Genomic DNA, 12,216 nt, shown 5'->3' with positions numbered 1-12,216 from the left:
TGTTCAAAAGAAAATTTTGACATTTCAAATTTTCCACGTTTTTTAATTTTTTTTTGAAAATTTATGTTAATCTAAAAATGCAATTTTCTAAAAGTAAATTTTCTTGTTTTTTCGAGGAATTTTATGAGATCACTCTCTAAAGTTGTGACTTTTTTTGTCTACAATTTACTGCCTTTTTTTCTACAACTGCCCTAATGCAACATAGCAGATTTTGCACGTTTGCTGTATTAAAAGAAAGACATCTAGTTTCCAGTTTCTTTGGGGCTCGATTGAATAAATTTGTTATCAGCAATAAGAAAAGGATTTGGGTCTCTCTTTCATAACGCTTGCTATATTTAGCCAAGTGTAAAAAAAATGAATAAAAGCTGATTTTGGTGCAGCAAAGTTGACTTTCAGTAAAATTCTCTTAGTTTTACCTTCTATTAAAGTTAGAAAAACAAGAATAATTTGTGTTGTACTTTACATTTTCCTGTGTAAGAAAATTATGTTGGTAACAATTTTTACCCTGATTACAAATTAAAAGTCTAAAGGCCAAACTTGTAACATTTTTTACTTGCAGTTTGGGGGCCTCACAAAATAAGTCCAAGGGCCCCGACCACAGTTTGGACACCCCTGGTCTAAATTAACGTCACCATGTTTTTGAAATGGTTTCATGTTTGAAGTATTTCGCTGCAAAAACACCAAATCTTCCCAAGTATTTTTGATTTCTAGTGCAAATATCTTGTTACACTTGAAATAAGACTAAAATAACTTATAAGTAACTTTTCAGCACAATATAGGAGCTTGTTTTAAGTAAATAATTCCTTAATATTTATTTTGAAAAGAACTAGTTCCATTGGCAGATTATTTTACTTATAAAATAATTTTGTATTGATTATTGTAACGGCGTCTTCACAGGTCTGTCCAACAAATCAATCAAACAGCTACAGCTGATCCAGAATGCTGCTGCTCGTGTTCTCACTAAAACCAGGAAGATAGAGCACATAACACCAGTTTTAAAGTCCCTCCACTGGCTCCCTGTCGCTCAAAGAATAGACTTTAAAATACTGTTGTTAGTTTATAAATCACTGAATGGTTTAGCACCACAATACATTAAAGATTTGCTGCTGTTGTATCAACCTTCCAGAACTCTCAGGTCTTCGGGTTCTGGTTCTGGTCTGCATCCCCAGAACCAGAACCAAACGAGGAGAAGCGGCATTTAGCATCTATGCACCACAAATCTGGAACAAACTTCCAGAAAACTGTAAAACAGCTGAAACACTGACTTCCTTTAAATCTCAACTAAAAACCCACTTATTTAGAGTTGTATTTGAAACATAATCAATTGCAAATTTATTGACGGAATCTGACAATGTTGTGTTTTTATTGTTGATTCTATGTTGCATTGTATTTTTGTGTTTGATTTGATGTAAATCACTTTGAAATGCCTTGCTGCTGAAATGTGCTATACAAATAAAGTTTGATTGATTGATTGATTGATTATAAAATGAGAAAAATGCCTCAAATAAGTAAAATAATCTGCCAATGGAACTTGTAGTTTTTCACCAATATTAACGGATTATTTACCTAAAACAAGCCCCTCCATCTAGCTTAAACGTTACTTATTTGTTATTTTGTTATTTCAAGTGTACTAAATACTTTAAGATTCTTTATTTTTGCATTGATAATATGCGGTTTCAGCCTTTAAAACGTTCCCAAAATGCCCAAAACTAATCACACAGCAGGAAAAAAGGTAAATATATGCCAAAAGCTTAGATAAAACCAAAGCAAAATTGTCTTCATTGGTTTGTAATAATCACAATTAGCTGCAACACATGTAAAAGTGTGAGAACTGCCTTTAATAAAGCCCTGACAGAGTCCCGGCCTTCAGAATCAGAAATGAGACGTCTCCTGACATTTTTATTTAGCGCTGTGTATCACTGTCGGTTAGAGCCAAGTTCACTGTGTGCCTCCAGATTTACCAGCATGTGTCCGTGTGCCGACACGTGCCCCAACAGAGCCTTCTCTGCAGTCACAACACGGTGGTCAGTGTAACTGAACCGTGCACGTTAAGCTGGAGTTTACTCCCCTTCCTGCTGATGCTGTTATGCAGAGCTGTGAAGAAGGATTGGTTGGGACGTTTTCCAGATTCAGATTAAGTTCTGAAGTCTGAAATTAAAGGGCTGTGCATGTACTCTGGTGAGGCTTTACAGTTCAGGATTAATCGAAATCCGTTTAGCTGCCAAACTCAGCAAGGAAGGACAGAAAGTCAACTCACCCGGTCTTTTTTCCATTTTTCTCCCTCGACTGCCACATAGTCGAACTTTTGATATCAATATGAGGATTTGTTTCTGGCAGAGCGACTTGTTGCTCTTCGGGCACGGCTTGCGCTTGCTGGCAATCTGCCGGTTTGCTTGGGGGTCCTTGACCTCCCTTCGCTGGCGAATGAGGGAGCTGGCGAGAGCAGCCATCTTCCCAGCGCCGAGCCTTGCCCCGCTTCGCCGGCCTTTGGCGGCTCAGTGGCGCCCAGGTGTCCAGGGGTTCCTTGGGCGACCCCCACCGCCCACTCACCCAGGACGTTGAAGCACCGCTGAGGGGAAAGCTGCAGATCGGATGAAGACGTTGGGGTGGTTCCGATTCAGGACGGTCCAAAGAAATAAGCAGGAAGATGTGAAAACAAGGGTGGCTACTTCAAAATCCTGTAGAGATTCGATGAAAGCAGGTGAAGAAGGTGAAGAAATTGATGATTTTTTTGGTTTGAAGTCACCGATCTTCTGCTGGGACGAGCCATTTCCAATTCCCCCGAGAGCATTCCCGGCTCCGGCCAAGTTCAGTTCAACCAAGTCCGAAAGGACACCGAACCATCCGCCACATCATGAGCCCAAACACAAATCAGACCAGATTTCAACCCCTTCACCTTCTGTCCTTCACCAGTGAAATTTCTCCATCCGTGACCGTGTCGGAGCAAGACGAGTCAGAAGAAGCAGTCCCGTCCGGCCCGTGTTATCAGGACTGCAAGCTTGTCAAGGGACGCGGTCCTTGATGAATGGAGCGTGCCTTGATTCCAGGCTCTCTCTCCAGCTCCCCTGGCATCACCCCTCCGATCACTTGTGCGCTGAGAGAAGAAGGAAAAAGAGACACAAAGGCTTGATGAATCCACTACTGCCTAGAGACAGAGGTGACATTCAAAAACAAGCGAGAAAGAATGAAGGGAAGAGGGAGGGGGGTTCAAGAAGAAGAGCAGTCAGTCTCTCGTATCCCCCCCCTTCTGTCCGATCGAGCTCTCCAACTCTCAGAGAGGAGCGCGGCGCTGTGTCCTTCAGCCAGGCATGCCGCCTCACAGCAGGGGGCACGGGGGATGAATGAATGTACAGGAGGAGATGAGATGACGAGGGTGGGGGTTAGTGGAGTGATCTTGCAGGTAGATGTGCCTTACTCTCATGCGCGTATCTCCGCTGGAGGGGGACAGTGGTCCGGTCCGGTTGGGGCACAAGTGTGTCCATGAATGTGTGGAGAGGAGTCAGTGGTCGGGGGGCAACCTCTCTGAATGCGCACGTGTAGATGGAGCGGTGGCACAAGGTGAAGGTGTGTGACAGAGGCATGTGAAGGCGCGAGTGTGTGTGTGTGACTCGGCGTCTCATTCGTCCCTGTTCACAGTGCATTACTGAGCGAGTATGCTTCACACACACACACACACACACACACGTCCGCACACACACACAGTCCCGCTCTCTCTCTTTAATACATTTCCCTGAACACTCCTCTTTCTCCTTCCCATTTCTCCTCCCCCTCCGTCTCTCAGATCCCGCCTTCCACGTCGGAGATTTTAGGTCCCACCTATCGCCTGGGACGGGGTTGGGTTGGGTTGGACTTGGCGGGGGTTGGTGGGATACCCCTGGCTCCACCCTTTCTCCCCCTCAACACCACGCTCTGAAGTGATGTTGGCTTAAAGAGACAAACTGAGCCAGCCTGTCGGTGCTGAGCTCTGGAAAGGACATAAAGATGCCGTGACACAGTCTGGGCCAGTCAGCAACCTTACGTCACCGCCGTCACGTTCGCCAAACACTAAAACGTTCCATCAAACACTTGTACCGCCTGGCTCAACATGACAAGAAGTCGGATTTGACCGGATATGAACAAGGACCTTTGCACAAAAACTCTGGTCTACAGAGATCCCGGCTGCTTGTTGTAGGTAGTTCTAAAGCCAACTTTCACTAAGTCAAAGATCTAAATGCGAGTATTTGACTGTTTCTCTTTTTTATGCTTTGGTGATCACCTGATGATTCATAATTTGTAAAATTGTGAGTGTTAAATGGGTTTTTGTCATGTTTTTGGTCCAAGACACCCATGTAAATGAGATTTTAAATCTCAGAGTGTTTCTGCCGCTTTAAGGTCACCTGTTATGCTTAATCAAAGAGCTTAGGATAAGTCTATTGGCTAAAATGAGACTTAATAATGAGGTTGTACTCTGGTAAGTTCTGCCTGTTTTGAGTTCCTTTCAGAACGAACCGTTTTAGTCACTTCAAATAAGCTGCTGTTGCTGGCTGCGCCCCCCCCAACTCAACTTTTACACTCGCACATGAAAATGGCTGCAAACAAATGTGCAATTACACAACCACACTCCTTTGAAAAGCAGAAGTAGAGCCTCCTGCACAACCAACAAGATGCACCAAGTGGTTTCTGGATGGTAAGTCAACAACAAAACACTTTTCTCTTCCAGCAGGCATTGTACAGCGCATAGAGTGGTAAAACTAACTGATAAAATGTGCTGGAGCTCTGCTTGGGTTGCTAGGTAACCGCACAGTGCCAGTCCAATGTGACCTAACAACTGGGAGGTTTGTGAAACGACTCATTTTCCAGACACCAAAAAACATTTATTAGTTGCCCAAGAGCAGCTGAGACTCACATAAAAGTATAAAAACAAGCAAAACATGAATTTTGAATAATAGGTTCCCTTTAATAGCACAGCGACTCAGTTTTAAGACTGCTGCTTTGCAGAAAGATGGTCCTGGGTTTGAATCCCAGTCTGGGGCCTTTCTGCATGTTCTCCTTATCCGTATCTGGTTTCTCTCTGGGTGCTCCAGCTTCATTCCAGCCATAAAAGATACCAAATAATATTGAATGAGTAAAGTCTTTACCCCCGTTCCCTTCCATAACATTGGAGTTGACAAGGCAGATTCTGTTCCTGTCTTAAAGTTAGGATACTTTGCTCACTTATAGGAGAAAAGATGTCATATTTGGAGTTAAACAAGAGTTTTAGATTTACTTAGCAAACATAGGAGAAAATTCACTTAGTGGAGCCACGGCGATAAACTGCCCACACAAGCTGAAAAAAAGGGTGTAAAATAATTTCCGCTCTGATGTTATACAAGGTTTGCATTAAACTGAGATGACAGCTAAGCAAGAGTGCTCACCCTTTGGAGCAGCCGGCGTTCTCCTGGGACGAAATGTGAAGCGATCGAGGGAATCTATGATTTGTGAGAGGAAATGGCCTGCCGCTGCCGCCGCTGCTGCTCTATTCCTCTCCGTTTCTGCTGGCCTAGTAAAGAGCAGCAGGAGAAAACCCTGCAGGATTCCCCCCTTTACACACACCAACACGCACTCACCTGTGGCAGGTTTCCTGAGCTGTTAAATAACATAATTATCTCTCAGCACTCCAGTGCTTTACTCTCACAGCAGTATCCATTGTGGGAGGCATCCACAATATTCACCATGAGGATCAGTGTGGCACCAACTCAGAGTCTGCCAAACGGAAACAAAACACTGGAAAATTTACGGTGAATAACATGATGGGGCTCCTTTGGGGTCAATTAGGGTGAAACCGTCAATTCCTGTTAGAAACATAACAAGCGATCTGGCAGGATTTTCTCTCCCTAAGCACCAGAATAAAAAAAAACTTGCATTAATTGTTTGTTGTGCCTTGAACAAGTTTTCTATTGCCTGAGCATAACTTTAGCTAACTTTGCTTTAGCTAACATTCAAAACGTTTAGCACACTTAGCTTCCTCTAAATCAGGGGAGTCAAACTCATCTTTGTTTAGGGTCAAATCAAGATCATAAATGCTCTTAAAGGGCCGGTTGTGGCACAATGTATCAATAAAACTTGTCCACAAACCGCTAAAATATCAAAGAATTCTTAAAATTAAGTAATATTATTGAACATCTTTTGAGTCCCTCCAGAATTTTATAATTGTTTTGTGATTTTTTGCAAAAAAACTCAAAGTGTTTGTGGTTCTAATTTGGAAATACTTGTGCTTATTTATGATGGTAAACACATCTATGAACTGACATCAATTAAGGCCCCCTGGTGGCCTGGAGGCTTAACTCGCGTCGGCTCCGCTAGAGGGTTGGAGTTACTGCCTGTGTCACAAGAGCGACTCCCTTACCGTAATCAGAGCCGCCATTTGTAAAAACTTACAACGATTGAGCGTGCTTGGAGCTTTAAAGATGAGTCGAGCCACACTGAAAAAATGCTAAGTGAAAATAAACCATTTGATTGGCAAACGGAGAGACTTACCCAGAGTGCCTTGCATGGAAGACCTCTGTATCCTAACCGCTGCCTCGAGGGACAAAAATAAATAAGAGGTTAAAGGGACACTCCTATTTTAATTTTACACAAGGAAACGGAACTGAGCCTAAGTGATTGAGGCGAGAAGTGAAATGGGGATTCACCCTTAATAACAAAGTCTCAACAAGCAAAGAGTGGAAAATACAGACACCAGCAGACTGGAATGAAGACATCATTGTGCACAAACCAGCCGAGACACGGAAGAGGGAACGCCAGGGGAGAAAACAGCAACGCTATGGAGACAAACACAAACTCTGGCCAAGATACAGATATACGGAGACAAAGGGACAATAAAACAAAGAGGCACAGAGAGGATTGGATTAGACTTCATAGCCAATTTGTCGGGGTGAGAGTATGAGAGGACATATTTTCTTGAAATGTGTTACTTGTACATACGGCTGTACAAAATGCCTGAGAAATGTGTCACTATATAAGAGTTTCATATCAGTCAATATTGATTAATTTTTTTGATTTACAAATCTGAAAAACTGCCTAACTTGCTTCCTGTTTTATTCAGTTTTCATTCCATGCTGTTATTGTTTACACTGCAAAAACACAAAATCATACCAAGTATTTTTGTCTAGTTGCTAGTGCTAATATCTGAGTTTTGTCAAATTTCAAGTGTACTAACTTAAAAGTAATTTTTCACCAACATTTGGGAGTTTTTCTACACTAAATAATTCCTTGATATTGATTTAAAAGGTACTAGTTCCACCTGTAGATTGCTACAAACAAAATAATATTACTTTTAATCAGTATTAAGAAATTATTTAATTAAAAAAAGTTCGTATATCTTGCAGAAAGTTCGTTTTGTCTTATTTCTAATGTATTCAGGTACCACACTAGAAACTAGACCAATAAAACTTGGTGAGATTTTGGGGTTTTTGCAGTTCATTTTTAGGCAGTGGCGAAACATGAAGCTGCTGCTGTGCCGGTTACTCTACGAGTTGCTGCTAGGTAACCACAGAATGAATGAGTTGCTAGGTAACCAAAGAGAGCTTAGCTGGCTGTGAGAGGTTAAAGTCTTTGTCCTGGTGAAATTATTGAAAATTCTATCAGACGTATTATCTATTGATATTGATCATGTTTGTATTGCTATTGATTTATTTACCAGCTCCGCTTGTACATTCATTTATTTAGCGTCCAGTCAATTTTGAGAAGGCCAGAACTGACAGTTAAATAATGATTTATTACAGCCATCCATAACATTCATCAACAAACCTGAGAGCTAGACGAGAATAAATAATAATTACAATCAACAATGACAGATTTTTCCATAAACATTTCAAATTAATCAATTAAGCTTCAATCCCAGTTACAAACCTTGTTCCCTTAGCGACTGAAGCTAAATTTTATTGATTAATTATTGGTATATTGCAATTATTGCGATTTATTATTGATTCATTGCAATAAATCAATCAACTGCATAATAAATTGAAACAAACTCAATAATTTTCATTTTTATGATTTATCAGTTTTCTCTCTTCCTATCCAAAACTGGATGATAAAAATCTTATTTTTGGTGCTTTGGTCTCACTTGGTGTTTTTTTTTTTTTCATACAAACAAATTTGTTTACAGAAACTTGTTAATTCATTTTATTTGTTGTTTCTGTTATTTTGTTTAATTGTTTTGGATATTCCTCCACTGTTAAGTGTTCATTGGAATTTAAAGTTTATTGCCTTACTTTTCCTTTACTGTTATATCACCTGAAAATCGTCTCAAGACAACATTATTGTTTATCGCGATAACTTTTGAGACAATTTATCGTCCAGCAAAACTTGTTATAGAGACAGAACTAACTGAAGCTAAAATTGAGTGGCTTTTTTTTTTAAATAATTTTTTCTGCTAACCTTTTCAGACAGAACTGTGTTCCGTTACCGTAGCAACGGAACACGGTTGCTATGGTACAGCAGCCTAACCAGAGATTTACCAAAATAAAAGCGTATAATATCAGATAAACAAGGCTAGCTTTACCCAGTTTGCCTTTTCAAATTGATTTTGGTCCCAGAGTAGCTCCAGTTTTTCCATTCATCCTGTTCGTGACTGTGGTTGTTGTTAATCACGTTTTAGCATCTGGAGGAATAAAGAAATGGTAGAGATACCAAACCTATTAGTCAGGATTTGTCATCCTGACATGGGGAATTGCATGAAGGGAGCTGAGGGCGCAGATGTGTTATGACTTCATATTTCAACCAACATCCCTCCAAGTCTTTGGTGTCACAGACAAAAAATAATAAATAAAATCCAATAAAGACGGAAAGTTTACAGCCATGTTGTTGCTCATGAGTTTGCGGACGGAGCTCCATTTTCGAGTCAAACCATGTATAACACTAAATCTCCAGACACAGCAGTGAATTAGACCCTGAATTACACCTCAGCAGCACAGCACTGTCTCAGATAATGTAGTAATGGACTGCTCCTGTGTGTCAGTCAGGGGCTGTTAACCAGCACCAGCCTGAGACAAATGGGCCCCAAATTGGGATTGATATGGAGGCTTTCCTGCGGGGAACTTTAAATGAACACATAATGCAGGTATCCGCCACTCTGACTTCCCTCGATGCTGCAAATAAAAGTCGGTGACAGAAAAAGAGACCAGGCTGGAATGCAGATGTATGGTGGCCGGGTTTTACTACACCTGCTGCAGATTGGGTCGACAGATTCACATAAATCTGCTGGACGCCGCAGTGTGTCGGACTGTGCAAAAGTTATAAACCAAACCAGTAACATGTATGCCGCTCTGCCAATTAGCCAGACTTTCTTATGGTGTTGGATTTTAATCAGAAAGGTCAACAAGGTGAGTTTTACAAGAAAAAAGTCAGAATATTACGAGAATAAAGTAAAAATAATATGAAAATAATGTAATATGAGAAAGAAGGCATAATATAATGAGAATAAAGTCATTATGAGAGTAAATTTGTATGAAAATAAAGTTTAATATGAAAATAAAGTTGTAATATGAGAACTAGAAAATTCCTGAAGAAATTTAACTGGGGCCTGCCAAAGTGTGCCCGTCGGTTTGGACCCAGCGTTCTGATGCTAACAATTTGCATCAATGCTAAAGAAAGCTGCAATGTAATCAATAGCATGTGGAGAATCACAAGAATGTTAAGTAAGCTGGACATGCAACATTCAGTATGATAAAGCAAGTGCATTAGCTAAAATGAGCAAATATGCTAATATAAGCATAAATACTTTCAGTAGCATGTGGGGTATCATTATAATGTTTACTGTCATTTACTTACTCCATTAAGTATACTAAACATGGCTAATAAGTCTGAAAAATAGAAAATAGCTTATTTAAGCTAAAAGGCTAATGCTAATGAACTGCCTTGCTGCGCAAGGCAGTTCCCTAACCTCGGATAAACAGATAATGCAGAATGATATCACTGCACGCCTCCTCGTGCACTGTCCAGAGGGGCATTTTGAGGCTTTTATTTTGAAATTTGCAGTAAGCTTCATATTAAATGCCCACACTAATCCAATGTGTAAGAGTGCTTTGGATAAACCAGTCACATAAAGCCAAAAAGAGCAATTACATGATGTAAAAATTCCCAAGGCTTTTATTTTGAAATTTTTGTTAAGCTTCATTTGAAAGGGTCAAAGTCATCCCATGTGTAACAGTCATTGGATTAAATCAGTCATATAACGCTCAAAAAAGCAATGACCTGATGTAAAAATTTTCAAGGGCTTTTATTTTGAAATTTTCAGTAAGCTTCATTTCAAAGGGCTAGACTCATCCCATGTGTAACAGTGACAGGGTTAAATTAGTTATATACAGCCCATAGCAGCAAGTTTTTCTAAAGGCCATCTCAGTCCTCCTCTGTTTTAACTGAACTAGTAGTTCGAACTACAGTGATGCGATTTGAAGTCCTCAGCAGCTCTCCTGCTCTGGGTTCCGTTGCCATGGTAAATAATCCTCTCTGCCAGCTGTGAGTGAGACATCCAGGGGAGACAATTCTCTGTTTGAGCCAGCCAGTTTGACTAAAAAGCATGGTAAAAACTGCTTCCTGCTCGGGAACCGTAATACATATTCGAAAACCGCTTGAAGCATATGAGAGGCTATTTGTCGCCTCACATAGTCCCGCCATTCATATCTCTACCTCACTCACAGTATTAACAGCGATGAGATAAAAAGTGTGTGCCAAGGTCTGAAATTTATCAGAAATACATGGAAGTGAATCAGTGAGATCTGTCTGCTACCCTGGCGCATGACTTTGCTCTGAAGCACCTGGAGAGAAAACTGTAAGCGCTTAGATAATTTTTGAAAACATTTGACCGGAGCAGGCACGCCAGATCAATGTCATGACCAAGTTTGATACCAATCATGCAATATTTGTGAGCGTGAGGGCGAAGTTAAAAATGATTTGGGGTCAAAATTTCACTCTGACTCTCACTCTAGCGGAGCGCCTTCACACTCTGATTTTTCCAAAATCAAAAACTTTGGGTCGCTTAGAAAGAAGTTGTGGACAAACCATAATACATATTGACGTGCTGTCTTCACTTTAAAAGAGATCACGGACGTATCTACAAAATGAAGTTTGAATGGCGTCTCTACATAAGGTTATGACGACACAGAAAATCCTCAAAAATAGGGTATTTTCAGGATTTACTGGTTGCCTCGTCCCCTTGACGACGAGACTTGCACCTGGTGAGCTCGTTAGTGATTTTGGGGTCGTGTTTTGCTTTTTTCGTCGCCATGGTAACTCCAAATCCCACCAAAAGTAATAGCTCCTTCCGGGAGCGAGCCGCCGCGTTTGATACCACTTTTGTGGGTGGGCTGGTGCGAGCGCACGCATTAAGGTAACGGAAGAATAATAAATAATACGTATTAAAGAAACATTCTATTGGGTGTAGAACAATAGGTGCCTGCCATGCAATGCATGGAGGCAGTGACTGACTTGCTTCGCAAGTCAGTCACTGCTCTCCTTATGCATTGCTATGGGCAGGCCCCAATGAAGTCAGAATATTACAAAGATAAACATAAAAATAAAGTTGTACTATGCCTCATTGTAATTTATTTATTATTGTAGATAGAAAAAATGGCAGGAGTAAACTTCTGCTAAAACTTTATAAAACTTCAGAAATTTTCTAGAAAAAACTGGAAAATTCTTAGTTGAAAATTTCAAAAATCTTCAATTCTTCAAACTCAGAAATGTCCAAGTTTTCGAAGTCATAACATCATGACTTAATTTTCATAACATCATGACTTCATTTTCATATCATTATGACTTTATTCTCGTAATGTTACTGCTTCTTATGAGTTGTTAGGGATACTGTAGGTACAAAAAAGGTGAGTAAATTTCTGCTTAAAACTCAGAAATTTTGAGATTAATCTCGGAAATTTTTTAGAACGAACTTGGAAATTTCAAGGGGAAAACATCATGTTGTAAGTTAAATAATCTGCCAATGGAACAAGAACTTTCTCAATATTAAGGAATCACTGACTTTTTTAAAAAAAGCTGATGTAACTTGCAGAAAAGTTACTTATATTGCATTAAGAGATTTGCACTAGAAATTCTACAAACATATTTGGTAATATTTTCTTTTAGTTTTGCAGTAACTTATTGCTATTTCCAAGTAACTTGACCAAGTTACACGACAAATCCTGGAATTGAGACTCATAAAAACATCAGGATTTCCAGACGTTTGATTGGATGGAGTTACTAACC

General features: G+C 40.2%; 1 protein-coding gene across 1 annotated transcript in view; it reads right to left on the bottom strand.

Moving 5' to 3' along the window:
- fgf11a (fibroblast growth factor 11a) overlaps positions 1-3,163 on the bottom strand; it is a 78,079-nt gene extending 74,916 nt beyond the window's left edge. The window contains exon 1 of the mRNA XM_044098266.1: positions 2,258-3,163. Within this exon, the coding sequence (XP_043954201.1) occupies positions 2,258-2,450 (193 nt within the window). The 5' untranslated portion in view covers positions 2,451-3,163. The remainder of the gene's footprint in view (positions 1-2,257) is intronic.
- Positions 3,164-12,216: the final 9,053 nt, after the last annotated feature.

This window comes from Gambusia affinis, linkage group LG18 (assembly GCF_019740435.1).
Source record: "Gambusia affinis linkage group LG18, SWU_Gaff_1.0, whole genome shotgun sequence".
NCBI classification, from domain to species: domain Eukaryota; kingdom Metazoa; phylum Chordata; class Actinopteri; order Cyprinodontiformes; family Poeciliidae; genus Gambusia; species Gambusia affinis.
This window is presented reverse-complemented; position numbering and strand designations above follow the sequence as displayed.